Below are 15,265 nucleotides of genomic sequence, written 5' to 3' on the forward strand. Positions count from 1 at the left end.
ACAGAAACACAAAACTTTATATTCTCGGTTAATCTGTTAAAATCTGTAAATGAAAGTGGTGTTGTTGTGAAGCCGTCTCCCTGATAGCCGAGGCTGTCACCAGGTGACATGCAGTACTTGTCCCTGAGGTCACCTGCCACAGCAAAGACCTGCTGGTGACAGTCTGACCTTAAAGATCAGCCTTTCTTTGGATCAGTGAGCGCTCCGTGAGGAATACTCAAATGTGAACGCACACACACACGCACATGTCTCTGCTTTCAGGATTTTGTTTAGTGCCTGTGCAGCTCACCGGGGCCCAGGCGGGCCCTTACAGCCCCTCTGCCGTCCCGAGTCGTTGCCTGGCTCCACAGGCTTCTGTTTTCTAACCCTCGGCAGCTCTTCCTTGTTTCTCCGCCTCTTTTTGTCTTATTCAGTCTTCACTGTTTGTACTCGGGGATAACAAAATCCGCAAGGAGCTCCGGGCTGTTTATGGTTGGGACATATTTCCCCAGAGAATCAGCACTTTTAAAGACGGTGTAGTTCGGAGCCTACACTCTTGTTCTGTTAGGGTGTATCTCGGTCTGTTCTCTGAGCTGGCTGAAGGCCTGAAATATGATTATAAAACGCAGTAACATAAGAAGAGGACAGCAGTGGAATGCAGCTTGGAAACTTTGTTGGTATCTCAGTCACGCTGGCTGATTCTTCTGAGGACACCACCGACAGAAACAGTGTGCAGACATGGCAGCTCTGTAAATTATGGCAAACACTATTTTTACCAGCTGGCAGCGCGGGTGCAATAACTAAAATAGTTTTACTCCTGCAGGAGGAAACAGGCCGGTCGTTCAGGGTGCAGGGACAGAAACTGTTCGTCACCTGGGGTTGTGTTAGTTTTCTCTGGTTAAAAAGCAGGAAGCCGCGCTGAGGATAATAGCTAATGATGCATTTAAATATTTAAAGACAAACACACTGATGGAAAGTGTGCCTGGACTCAGGACACAGACAGCTGTTCATCTGTGGACCACTGTAAGCTAACACAGGGTGACACAGCTGTCCGAGTCCAACAACTCCATCTGTTATCAGGCTTCACTTATCCTAACAGCATCATCAGGTGGTCGTCACCTCCCTCAGTCTGCCAATCAGAAACCTGCACAGGTGTTCTGGCAGCAGAGCGGCTGATGGACAGAGGAAGAAAGAAAAATCTGAGGAGGTTAAACAGATGAGAGCTGAGCTGTGCCTCACTCAGAGACAGAGCTTAACAGTGATCAGCATCAGAGCACCGGAGCTGACTCTGTCCTGCAGCCTGGGGAGGCTTTAAAGTTGTGTCTGAGTTTGGGCTCAGGGCTGAGTGAGAATCACAGAAAAATAGAGCAGAATTACGTTTCTATAAAATTCTCTAATTTTAATGATGCTCCTCACACAAAATCCAAACTTGTGACCCTCTGAGCAGCCCCAACCCATCCTCCAGGAAATGTGGCGCTACCGTCCAGAGATCTGATTGGTCTGCTCCAGAGCAGGTTAGGTGTGTCTGTAACAGATGCTCTGCGCCTGCTCAGTAATCGTTAGCTTTGAAAATGAAATGCTGACATAGCCTCACAGAGAGCAGCTCCATCAAACAGGACACGGCGCTATGAACTGTGGGTGTTTTACTCAGGTAAAGCCTGCAGGTGTGTGTAAATCTGTGGAGACTAGACCGGAACCAAATGCAGGATATGAACTCAGAGCTTCAGGTGCTGCTGCAGACTTTGGAAACGTTCCTTAAACATTGTCTGAGCATCGCTTCGGATGCTTTTCAGGTGTCGGCATCTTCTTCAGTGGATCAGATGGATGTTTAAACCAGTACGACTGCCCGTCCCCCCTCCCGGGGTATGGGCCATTCTTTCCAGTTGGGCCCAGGTGTAGCCCATCGTTTTTGCTTCTGCCTCGAGGTCTTGTTGCCGGGTGTTTCTTGGGCGGCCTCTCTTTCACTTGCCTTGGGGGTTCCAACTGAGAGATCTGCCTGGTGATATTGGTTGGCGGTTTCCTTAGAGCGTGCCCTACCTAGCACCATCTCCCTCTACTGGGAGTTGACAGGTTCTTTCCCATAGTTTGATGTTTCTGATGGTGTGATGTTTAAACCAGTGACCTGCTGGAAACACAGAACCAAAGAAACCTGCAGGCCTGGATGGATCAGTCTGTTTAATCCATCTTCACTGGTATTTGCTGAAGTGTCTCATGTGACACACACACAAATAAGATATGCAGAATTATTCAGACATGTTTCCCTTTTTGGTGCAGTCACTTCCTCTCTTTATGACACTCGCTGTGTGCATGCTTTGCATACTTCTAACACTCTCTCTCTGCCTCGTGCTTGTGCACTCCTCACTGACATAATGCATAACCCGGCCCCGCGTTCATGTATTAAAGCATAGAAAAGACCAGAACTGTTGAGAAACATGAACATTCAGACCCTCAAACAGGCGGCACGGAGGCTTCCCACAGATGTGCTCCTGTCCCGAACGTCCTCAGTCACAACTACAAAATAAGACTTGGCTCGAGGAGCACGTTTCTGTGACCGACAGCAGAATGAGAGCGAAAACTTGGCTCTGCAGTAATCACATTACAATCACTGTGTGCGTCTCCATTTTCCCGCTGCTCTCTATCTGGAACAGCTGCCATTACACAAACTCACAGCAGTCACAGCACATTCTGCAGTCTGCATGTCAATGAAGCTTTGGATTGCATCATGCAGCAATAATGGATCATTATGTAACATTATGGACAAAGTATCCTGGAATGCATTTTCACAATAATCTAATAATGTTACAGTGCATAAAACACCCAGTCACATTAAAGTTGATTTATTCTGCTCATTTCCATCTCCACTCTTGGTTCCTGGGCTCTATCAGGGCAGCTTTGCATGATTCACAGTTCAGAATAAGCCATCTGTATCCTCCCCCGTTCATCCTCGGTCTGAAACGAGCTGTTTCTGTTCACACCTGGTGCTGCGTGAGTGAGATCCTCAATTTGTGACATCACACAGATCCCAGAGGAGAAACGCTGTGATAAACAGAGTGTTTGAAGCAGCCTCACAGGGTTACTGTTTATATACTGACTCATCATTAGAAACTTTGCACCAGAGCACGAGATACACTCACCAGACACTTTATTGGGTACACCTGCTAATACCAGTTTGGACCTGCTTTTTTACTGAAAATCCCACCAGCAGCGGCCTGAACACGGACACAGGCAGGATGGATTCATTAGGTATTTATTAGGTATACCCAATAAAGTGGCAAGTGAGTCTATATGTTGGGGACGTTAAAGCAGCTTTCTGGTATAACTCGGGGTAAAGTGAGTATGTGCTGATGTGGAGCTGACCCTGTGGGATGACTCAGGTGAGACACACCCTGCTCTGTGTAAAGCTCACTCTTAGTCCGCTGCTTCGATCTCACACAGAGAAATCATAAAGTCCGGTTGTATCCAGTGAGCTGGGAGCAGAGCAGGCTCACCTGCCCGGCCTGACTAACCAACGCTGAGCCCACCTGGCTGATTTACTCATTTAAGAATAGTTAATCAACATAATCTCAATTACAACAAAGAGAGACTAAAGTAAATACTACAGGCTGATATCGGCCCTGCTGATCAGTTCATCAGACAAAACATGAAGTTTCAGTATGTCACAGCACCTGGAAACCTGACCCTCTTCTCCGCCCACAGTTGGAGGTGGGATTGATCCAAATATCGATAGTACTGATACACTCATCGGTATTGGATCGATATGTTGTTTCTGTCCGCTAAGCTGACCCAACAGGCACGTCTACATTCAGGAATGCTGAAAGCCGTTGTGTTATTGCTGGACATTAAGATGTTTTCAGGATTTGTAAACTGATTTTGATTCATCCTGTAAAAGTGACGCAGCGGCTCAGATGCTGGCATTATTAAAAGTGTCGGTAACACTGGCCTGCAGCATCACTGGCACCGGGGCACAGCGCCGAGGCCCTCACCTGAACGCCTTTGGCCAATGGCAGCAGGCTGACTCGGTGACTGACAGAAGTTGGCTTTACAGTTGCCTGGCAACAGCCACAGGATGCTGTCAACACCTGTGCTTTTCAAAACAAAGGCAGAGTTATGTAGAGTCCAGAGTGAGGAGCAGGTGTGTGTTTGTGTGTGTGTGAGAGAGAGAGAGAGAGAGAGCGAACGGGTGTGTTACTGTGTGTGTGTGTGTGTGAGAGAGAGAGGGTGTGTTACTGTGTGTGTGTGTTGCTGTGTGTGAGAGAGAGAGCAGCAGGGTCCGAGCAAATGACGTCACACAGGTTAAGGCTCCCCTCCGGGGGCCGCGTCTGCGTCCCGGGCCTCATGTTTGTCCCTGTGTGGGCGCTCAGGTACGCCGACCCTGACGCTCGCTGTCCGCGCACGTGTGGCGTGCGGGTGAGCAGAGGCGCCCCCTGCAGGCGCGCTCCCGCGCCGCTGCTCCTCCTCCCGCTATACTCTCCGCCCGGCTCCGCGGCTCCTCATTCAGTGGAAGATGGCGGACTGCGCGGCGCTGCTGGATGAGGAGCTGTCGTCCTTCGTCTTCAGTTACCTGACAGAGAGCTCGCGCAGCCAGGTGAGAGACCGTCCGTGCACATGAAGCTCTGCGGACCGGGGCGCGTGAAGGGAGCCTGCGGCGGCATCCCGACCCGGTCTGCACGCGCGTGGGTCCGTGTGTGTGTGTGTGACTTTGACGCAGTGTTGGAGGAAGTTTTCTTGTCGGCGCGCAGACCGGGACACGTGTTGTGTCCTCACGCATGGACTGTTCGTCATATTCGGGATTAAAACTGGTGTGTGTGTGTGTGTGTGTGTGTGTGTGTGTGTGTGTGTGTGTGTGTGCGCGCGCGCAAGATAGTGTCAGTGTGTGGGGACCTCTGTGTGTGTGTCCGTGTGTGCGTCCCGCTCCGGTCTGCCGGTCCCGGTGCCGGTTCCGGTGCTGGTGCTGTGAGCACGGAGGGGCGCGCGGCTCCGCTCAGGTGAACTCGGAGCGTTTTGTAAGCTTTGCGTAACCGCGCGTTACAAAACGTTTGTTTGGGTCACGTGGTGTTTGTCTCCGTTAAACCGGTGTGTGTGTGTGTGTGTGTGTGTGTGTGTGTGTGTGTGTGAGGGGGGGGCGGGGGTCACCGGTGAATCGGGGTGAGGATGATGATGATGATGATGCTTGCAGTGGACCCGCGTGTATCCGAGCAGCCTCGTGCTGTGCGCGGAGGGAACTCTGCGCGTGCACGCCCCTGAAATGAAAAATTCTCACGCGACACCGGAACTTATCGGCCTTGATCTCCATCTGCTGCGCGCGGGGCACACGCGCAAACCATTCCGTCTGTCCTTATGCGCGTGCGTGTGTGAGTGGAGATGATCGGGCTGACCGCGAGGGTGGGGGGTGGATTTGTCACAGCTGATTGGCAGCTTAAGCAGGTTACTGTGTGTGTGTGTGTGTGTGTGTGTGTGTACAGGGGAGACTGTGGACTATTTATACACTTACATGTACTTTTACACACACTGTAACACACACACTGTAACACGCACACACACACACACTGTACAGTACGTTACACACACAGCCTGGGGCAACCCTCACACACATCATAGTAAATATAATCCCACACATGTGTGTACTGGTGTGTGAGTGTCCATGCTGTGTATATGACATGTTTACGTGTGTGTGCGTGTGTGCAGAGTGCGCAGAGTGTGTGTACCAGCTGTCTCCAGCTGGTACACACACTCTGCGGTCTTGAGCTGTGTTGTTGTGAGCAGCCACACGTCTCTGATGCTTCTGAGCGTGTGCGGCTGAACTGAGAGTGAAACGTGCGAGCAGAACATGAACAAGTTTGCTCTGAAACAAAATGGAGTCGGAGCTTGGCGTGGAGCGGCGGGGACAGCGATGTGGACGTGTGTCCTGCGAGGCTGGGCTGCAGAGTCCTTGGAGATAAAGAGCAAACGAACCAATCGGGTGGTTGTTGCTATCCCAGCGCAGGTCCTGTACAGAGTGATAAGGTGCCAGTGCTCTGAGGTGCATGAACGTGTTAATATTTACTGAGGTTATTGGAGCAGGCTGCTCGCTCTCTCTCACTGTGTGTGGATGGCTCTCGCCCCTGCTGGCTGCTCATTGTAATACTACTCTCTCCTCGTGACCGGAGTTACAGAACAGGCCCACTGCAGTCATGTGAGCTGTAGTGGAGAGAGGGAGGGAGGGAGGAGGAGAGGGGGCGTCACCGTGACGTAGGCGAGTGCTAGCACCGCCTCCTCCCCTCCTCCACCTCCTCGTGCTTCTCTTCTTTTCTTTTCATGCTCAAGCTTGTCATTTCCTTTTCCTGTCGCTTGTCTTAGACCTGCTCCCTGCCTGCTGCAGCCTCTGTGTGTGCTGTTTCACTAACTCTGACTGCTGCACAGCATTTCAGGAGAATCTCCCCAGTTTGCTTTGAGTTCTTGATGAGCAAAGCAGCAGACGGCTCAGTGTTTGAAAGGTCAGGGCTGATGCCGTCCTTCAGTGTTTCCTCCCAGCGAGCGACGTGCAGACAGGTCGCTCTCAGCTGGAGAAACGTTCACTGCAAAATGTGATTTTTGATCAAACGGAGTCAGCTGACGTGTGCTGGGAGATCGCAGCGAGCAGCATGTTCAGAGCTTAAATGAACTTCGGACACCCGGGCCAGCCAGCTGACCCCAATCGCAGGGGCTGCGGGTGAGTCGGTGCTGAGCGCCATCAGGCTGCCGGCTGGATCAGGTGTGTAAAACAAGCAGCTGACTGCAGCTGGACTCTGGGCAGGGCCGACTCGAGGACACTCACCGTGTTTCACTGTAGCTGGCCAACGATTAGCTCGGCTCGGCGACTGTGCGTTCAGTGACCCCGCAGCCACAGAGAGTCATGTGTGTCGGCTGATGGCAGGAAACGGGGGACACATAGGCGGACGTTCCCGTCTTCGCTGCATGTGCCATGAGGTCACGTAACACTGAAGTGGCTGCACCTGTTTGTGGGCATCGTAAAAACCGTTCTGTGCTCCTGAAATAAATCCTGAAGCATGCAGAGAAGTCTGAACGCGCTCAGTTTAGGGTTGGAACAGACCTGCCCCACCAGCCTCACCGCTGTGTCTGCGCTGGGTGAGGCGCTCCACTCAGACTCTAGATATTTGAAGCTCGAGGACGCTGAGCGTCAGGACGTCCTCTCAGGTACCAACCAGCAGCACGCTCGTGGCTGACCTGGTGCTGTGCAGGGAGCAGCTCAGATAGTCTCAGCTGAAGTTTGGACTGTTCTTGGTGTGAAGGCTTTCAAATGTGTGGTTAGCATCATGAAAAGGATCGGTGGCTGCTCACAGCTGAGTTTAAAAAGGCCCCACGGCCCACGCACACTTTCTCCCTCTGTGAGGCACTCGTGGCCTCCTCTGGGCCCAAAGCCACATGAGAGCTGTGATGAAGCTGAAAATCGCTCTGTGCTGTTTATAGTGTTCATTTCATGGAGATGTAGCTCATCGCCACCATGCCTCTGAGTGTGTGTGTGTGTGTGTGTGTGTGTGTGTGTGTGTGTGTGTGTGTGTGTGGCGTCAGTGCACAAACAGCTGACAGGAGCAGTGATGAAGGGTGGAGATCATGAGAACCAGAGCGGGTGTGTTCCTCCTGTGATGCTCGGCCTGCCCGACATAAACCACGTCAGTCTGCAGGTGGACTCTTGACAGAGGTGAGCTTTGAAGTTCCAGGGCAGCGATGGATGCAGGCATCACCGCCAGAAGCAGACGGGATCTGCAGCCTTTGCTCTCTCTTAAGGTTTTCTCCATTTCCCCTGGCCATTCTCCTTCTCTTATCTGTCTGTGGGAGTCGTGATGTGCAGTGCTGCAGTGCAGTGTGTTCAGCTTGCAGCCCTGCAGTGACTCACCTGTCACACACACACACGCACAGAGGCAGTTTTAGATGCAACGTGTGTCCAGAACCGATGTGTGTGCTTACCATGCTGCTAATATACACTGCAGTAACTCGGTGTGGCTATAGGAACACCTGCCAGACCGAGCTTAGGGCACAGGAAACCAGCGGTTAGAGGGCGGGTTCCGACCCAGTCAGAGCAGACCTGCTGATGGTGGTGTGGGTCGTGGTGTGTGTGTGTGTGTTGGGAATTTGGTTTCCTACTCTCAAATCCCTCCGAGGTTCATCAGGCATCCTGCTTAGAGCCCGGCCACCTTCAGCGACTGTGTGTGTGTGTGTGTGTGTGTGTGTGTGTGTGTGTGTGTGCGTGCGAGCGCTGCAGGTGAGCGGTCTCTCTGTAATGAATGAATCAGCGTCACAGATGAGATTTTGGTGATTTGTTTAATGCTGCGTTAGCCTCACCTGAGTGTTCAGGTGCTCTGATCCTCATGGTCATTCAATGGTGTCACATATTCCTGCAGATAATCAGCACTGACCTCCAGATCCGGGCGAGCGTACCTCCTCATAATGTGCCGTTTTGTGTTTCAGCTCTGGACTAGCTGAGGCAGTGTCACCTTTAGCCCAGTTTCCATAAACGGGGCTAGCAGAGGCTTACTGACCTCATAGCTGCTCAGAGCTTCTTTGTTAACCACTCGAGCCCGCTGCCTTCGTGTGCACCGTTTTCCTCCTGAAGCTGTGGCTGACGAGCCATTGGTCGTGCTGTGGGTTGTTTTGGTCACTTTGAGCTCTCCGGAGGATCTCGCAGTGGAATAAATGTGTCAGCGATTCTCTCTCACATGCACATGTCCAGCATGTAAATCTGTTCATTGGGGCCACGTTCCAGGTTGTTGCTTTAATGCAGATGATCTGTCTTACAGGCTGTGCCATAGCTCACACTTCTGTTTTTCTGGCTCCTTCAGAGCTTCAGCTCCAATCACTCCATTTAAATCATCACAACCCATCAAAAGGGGTAACCACGGCGCTGCAGCAGGTCGAGCAGGGATGTCCTTTGGTACTGGAGCTTTGTTCTGACTTCTAGTTTGAACCAGTTTTGGCTTCACTCTGTCACTTCAGAGTCAGCTGATGCTGATGCTGAGTGTAACTGTGAATGAGGCGAGCTGAATTATGGGCACACAGGACCTTGGTGTCATTATGAGGTGTGAGCGGGGCAGGTTTGCGGGTCTTTGGCTGTGAAGTTGTGTGCTTGTGGTGGCGGCGGGGGTCCTGCGGCGTGCAGGAAGGAAGAGGATGTTCCACAGCTGTTCGTTGGTTCTGTGAGCCGTGCGGTCTACAGTCGGCATGATGTGGTGTTGTGGTCCTTACTTAATGCCAGGAATAGGACGTTTCCTGTGGTAAATGGTAAATGGCCTGTATTTGTATAGCGCTTTACTAGTCCCCAAAGCGCTTTACACATCCAGTCATCCACCCATTCACGCACACATTCACACACTGATGATGGCCACCCTGGGGCGCACTGACAGAGGCGAGGCTACCGGATACTGGCGCCACCGGGCCCTCTGACCACCACCAGTAGGCAACGGGTGAAGTGTCTTGCCCAAGGACACAACCGGGGCTCGAACCGGCAATCTTCCGATTACAAGGCGAACTCCCAACTCTTGAGCCACGATCGCCCCTGGTAAAGTAAGGCGTGTGTATGTCTTTCCTCTGACTTCCTCGTAACATCAGAGGTTTTATCCAAACTTTTCCGAGTGTGGATGCTTCCACATGAACGTCCTTATCTAACCTGTACAGGTGATTTGTATTCTTCCCAGGGACCCGGTGTCGGGATTGATAGTGTCAACATGAGTGTGAGGCTGGTTGTCTTTGTGCACATGCTCCTGCTGTGGCTTTGTGTAGCAGGCTGATAGGAAGGTGAAGCAGAGGGAATCCAGCCTCCAGCTCAGGTCTGCGGAGGGAAACATGGAGACCCGTTACCTGATTTATCACGGGGGGGGCAGTTAGGTGACGAGCAGTTAGGTGACGAGCAGTTAGGTGACGAGCGCAGTGTGAAGCCTGCTCTCTGTACAGGAGGAAGCATGTGACACATTTAGGAGATTCAGGGTGGAGCAGGTTCTGCTGCTGCGCCGAGTGGACCTTCATGCGGTGCGAGCCCTGCAGAGGCTTTGACGATGCTCGAGTTTGAGTTTGAGCTCAGACTTGTGGTGGGTGAGGCTCTGCCTGTGAAATGTGTCTGCTGCTGATCGGTTAGGCCTGGCCGCCTCTCTCTCTCGTTGTCACGCTGCCAATGTTTTGGCTGGGCTGGCGTCGACTCGGAGGTATGGAGCTGTAAAGATGTCTGCGATGGGAGGACACAAACATCAGCTGCACCCTGGTACCCGAGTGTCGCTTCGTCCTGTAATCCAGCAGGATTACTGGATGAGATTACGACTCATGCTCCGTGAGTGAAGGATTACAAGGTCGTTTCAGGGGTGAAGCTTCGCGGTGCAGTCCCGAAACAGGTCTTCTCCTGGGTTCAAGCATCACCGCGCTCACACTTTCATGCACATGCGAGGAGGCTCCGCGAGTGTCAGAGAAGAAGAGCAGAGGGCTTCAAACACTGCACTACACCTGTATTCATACCTGAGCCAACATGTCATCTGAAGCATGATCAGCGCTTCTTTAATTCTGAGCGTCTGGACCGAGTTAAAGTTGCGCCTCCTCGCTGTCACTTGTGTCGTAGTGCTCGCAGTAATAACTTTTGGCACACCTGGACTTGCCTCGGCACACCTTTTTCCAGCAGGCGGGCAGCTGCGTATGATGGAAAGTTTCAAGTATTCTGTGCTGAGGCGCGCCACAGGGTATGCCACAGTCTCACCTGTACACACCTGTATTCATACCTGTGCAAGACGGCCTGTCAGACGTTCTCCTTGTAGCAGAGGACATTCAGGGCGCACGGCAGCGTTCGGCTCCGTCCAATCACACGTGTCTGCATCCAGTGCTCACTCTTCCTCACCGTGAACCACGCTGTAGCACTGCCAACACCCAGCAGCTGCTCCACCTTACTGAACCTTCTCAGGGGATAAAAGTCACCTCAGTGCTGCTAACAAGTACCTACAAAATACTGCAGTAGTTCTGCAGCGGCATAGTATAAATGTAACACACTACTGCAAATCACACTGCAGCACACAAAGTACAACTAATTCTAATTACTACAAGTACTGGCAACAGTACAGTAAACAGCAGGATCAAGAGTACTCCACTGAGTAGTAGAAGCTTTAGAAGCTGTATTCTAGTAGTAGTAGTACTATAAGTACTTGTTTGGTGTAGCTGTTGTAAAGTGTGAAGCACTGGTTTGTGTTGTTTTGGTGAGACACACGGCAGCAGGAGGCCGAGTACTCATGTGCTTGTAGTAATTGTAGTAAGCAGGAGGCTGATAGTACTGTCACTAGTAGTAGTAGTAGTTTTTGTAGTAATAATCATCTGACTGCTAAGCAGATTTGATGGTTTTATGAGCTGAGCACACACAGTTTATAGTATCAACAGAAGGACGGCTGGGTCCTCTATCTCCACGTAGGCTGTGTGTGTGTGTGTGTGTGTGTGTGTGACAACTCTCAAGGGCACTGGTGTAAATGAGAGAAAAGGTTAAAGGAAATTTCCATGCCATGGTGTAAACGAGCACGGAGTGGAGAGCTCACACACACACACACACACACACACACACACACACACACACACACACACACACACACGCTTGCATGGCATATAGCCGTAGTAACCATGTGCCAGGGGAAGGCGTGCTCAGGCTGGTGTGAACATGCACGCTGTTTATCAGCTCAGTTACTGAGGAACTCAAGCCATCACAGTCAGCACACAGATATGGTTCAGTACACACACACACACACACACACACACACACACACACACACACACACACACACACTTTGGTGCCTTTTATCTAAGAAGGAAACAACAATTAAAAATAACTATAAAAGGACTAGGTTTTAAAGTGGAGTAATAGAGAGGAATATACGTGTGTGTGTGTACGTGTTATAAATAGGTTTGTTGCGACAGATGTGTGTCCTTGCTGTCACCTCACAGGACAGATATCAGCCTCATTCAGAGCCGTCAGCTCGACTTCCTGTGAGTACGACCTCGCAGATGCCGGCTCGCTGCCCGATGCAGGAACTCATCACCAACTAGGAACACGGCGCTCTGGCAGAGTCCAGATGTGATGCAGCTGTGACGCAGTCTCACCATAGTGTGATGTAACATAATAGGTCATAAACACCCGAATGTGCTGCTGCTTTCACTGAAGGGCTCAGGAGAGTCTGCAGCTTAGTGATGGAAACTTTAGACGTGTGTGTGTGTGTGTGTGTGTGAGTCATGTCTGTGGGTTGTAAGTAAGCAGGCTCTTACCTGCATGCGGAAAGAGAGAGAGAGGTGGGTGAGGCCTTCAGTGTCCTTTGGGATGCAAAGACACACATGCGTATAGGCATGTGTGTCATACACTCATGATAGCATGCATGTGTAACGTGTGAGCACATGCTCCCAGTAAAACAGGATTGTTTTTCACATGGAAACGTTCCAGTCTCTTCTCCTTCGTACTTCGTGTTCTGCTCACATTTACACCCCAACATGCTCCCTCCTTTCCTAACTCCTAACCCCCTCCCTCCTCACCACTCCTCTCTCCCTGCCTCTCTCACTGACCCACTTCCTGAAGGCTGCTCAGGCTTGCGTGACCGCAGAGCTTAGTGCTCCAGTACTATGTTACACACACGCACACACACACGCACACACACACTGCAGAGTGAGGAGCAGCTGACTCAGTAATAGCTGTCACTGATCGTGATTAAAATCAATAAAGTATCGGTAACACGTGTAAGCGATTTTGTTACATGTTTATATTGAGAGTTTGTGGTGACATCATTACTGCTACAGTTGACACATACAAAGTGGCGCCATGCCTAAGCTGCAGTCTGTACCTGAAACCTTTGTGAGTCTTGCACAATCAGGCAGGAGTGCTATTGGCACAAGCCTGGTTATTGGTATGATGCAACGGAGTAATGGGCCACATTCCTATTTGTCTGAATATGTGTCGAAACACGCGTGCGAGCAGCTGAGCGTGTCTTCGTGTCCTGAGTTTACTCAGCTGGGTTTACCTGAGCCAGGCTCTGATCAGGTGGTGATCAGGTGGTCAGAGTTTGGAGGCTGATTTTATTTTTGGATTTGTGCAGCCAGAAACTGAAACGTGCACATTATTACTCCTGTGAGAATGCCGTTAGCCTCCTGATCTAAAAACACATAAATCAGTCACAGTGGGCTAAATCTGATTCTGTTGTTTTGAATGAAGTCACACATGTATCACCATTGCGACCGTGGGAGTTGGACATGAAGCTGTGTGTGTGTGTGTGGTGATGCTGATCATTCGTCCTGATGCTGAATGGGCCCGGTCAGCCCCTCGGGCTCTCGGTGGCGATTGGCTTGTGCACATGAATAAACGTGATCTGATTGGATAACTCAGAAGTTGAAGTTTAGCAGAAACAAAACGAAGCATCACGCAACGCCACAGTGAACGCTCATCCTGACACTGATCACCTGGACTTCTGGAGTGCAAGTGGAGCAGGGCAGGCTGGTGCCTCCTGGGTGGAGCTATTGTGCTTTGACGCTGGTTTCCTGCTCGGCCGTGTTGGAGGGTCTTTGCTGAGGCTGAGGGGTGGAGTTTTTGAATGTTGGCTGGACATGTTCTCTGTGTGCTCATTGGTGGATTATCTGCAGAGCACACCTGTCCCTCCAGTCGTTGCGCATCTTTCACTCCTGTTTGTCTCGCAGCAGCTTCTCTTCATATGAACACTTTTCCTTTTCTTCCTCGTGCTCCGCTGCCTTTCATTGTTTCCTCTCTTTCCTGTGTCCCACTTCCACACACACTCTCTCACCATGACACATACGTGTTTGTGTGTGTGTGTGCGCGTGATGGATGTTTGGTCAATCAAATGTGGGATTTAGCTTGACTATATGCGCTCACAAGCACAGACACGTCACGTTTATTGCACGCTCTGTCTGCTCGTTACTGGGACACCAGAGCTGTAGTAAGGCCTGCTGCCGAGCGGGTTCCCATATATGATCATTTGACCTGGTTAGTCCACATGCTCTGCAGCACTTCTGTTTAACGGGCATCGATGAGTGGATGCTGGAGTACTGGTCTGGCCCAGTCTGGCTCTGTGCTCTTATACTGCGGTCAGAGCCGGCCTTCCTGCTCTCTTTGTGCCGTGTGTGTGTTTGGGTGTTGTTATTCCCATACTGTGTGATAACGTAGTGCACCGCCTCCACCCTGTGTGTTTGTGTGTCTTGTGTTTTGTGCGGCCGTGGTCCGGTTCTTTATTCTGGCCGCCAGCAGCTGAACGAGTGTGTGAACTCCTCGGAAACCAGCGGAGAAAAGCCTTCTGGAGTTTAATGTGCTCGCCCTGCTCGCTGGCGGTGTGCCTCCTTGATTGTAGCCACCAGCGCACCAGAACCTCCATCCGTACAGATTTTAGCTGTCTTGGAAACTGCCCTTGCCTTCATTTAAGATCCCCTGCAGAAGTCCTTTCAAATCCAGGATCTGTTTCTGCATGGCTGCCTGCACGTTAGTATGCAGAGCATACAGCAGCAGCATACAGACCTCTGAGGTGATGTAATGCTCTCTCTGGCAGCCATGTTGGAGCTGGTGAAGTGCTGGATGTGTCCGACTGAGGTTGAGGAGGCACTGGTGGGGGGGTATGCAATGACTCCAGGTGGTATAGTTGTCACTGAGCCGTAGCTCAGGTGGAACCTCGGTTGTTTCTCTGTAAAAACTCTGTGATAGACTGCAGGGGGTCACAGTGTGGAGTGGGATGTTTAAACAGCCGCAGAGAAAAGTACAGGTTTGCCAGATGATTCCAGCACCCTGTATGAGTGAATGGTCCTGTCAGCCATGATGCTGAATCCAAGTATTCATTTATTTAGAGACAGGCCTGGTATTTTCATAGCATTTCCGTGCAGGGATTTCTCCTCTTGGGGGGGGGGCTTCTGGGAGGTTGGCGACACGGCCCTGGAGTTCTCTCTGAACTCTGAGGCTTCCAACAAGGGTGACGCTAAACTGCCTAGAACTGTGTGTGTAACACAGCAACTCACCAGCTGTCAATCAATCCCTGCATTAGTACTAGGAGTACTTACTGCAGTACTGCAGTAAGTACTCCTGCTGTGTATGATTGACTGGAGGCAGATCTGCTCCCGTACTCTGGTACAGAGACTGCAGGGATGACTAACGCTTGCATAAGAACATCCTACACACACTCACACACTGACACACAAACACACACTCACACATCAAACACCCACAAATGTGCAGATTCACAGAGTGACACGCCGCACAGCCACAGTCCATCCCGCCGGGTGAAGTGTGCGTTTCCGCGGGTGACGGTGAGATTTATAT

General features: G+C 51.2%; 1 protein-coding gene across 1 annotated transcript in view; it reads left to right on the forward strand.

The window, feature by feature from the left end:
- The first annotated feature begins 4,347 nt into the window (after window positions 1-4,347).
- Window positions 4,348-15,265, forward strand: part of ppargc1b (peroxisome proliferator-activated receptor gamma, coactivator 1 beta) — a 52,330-nt gene continuing 41,412 nt past the window's right edge. Inside the window, exon 1 of the mRNA XM_005453206.4 lies at window positions 4,348-4,564. Coding sequence (XP_005453263.1) covers window positions 4,484-4,564 — 81 coding nt within the window. The 5' untranslated portion in view covers window positions 4,348-4,483. The remainder of the gene's footprint in view (window positions 4,565-15,265) is intronic.

Source organism: Oreochromis niloticus, linkage group LG2 (assembly GCF_001858045.2).
Source record: "Oreochromis niloticus isolate F11D_XX linkage group LG2, O_niloticus_UMD_NMBU, whole genome shotgun sequence".
Taxonomy (NCBI): domain Eukaryota; kingdom Metazoa; phylum Chordata; class Actinopteri; order Cichliformes; family Cichlidae; genus Oreochromis; species Oreochromis niloticus.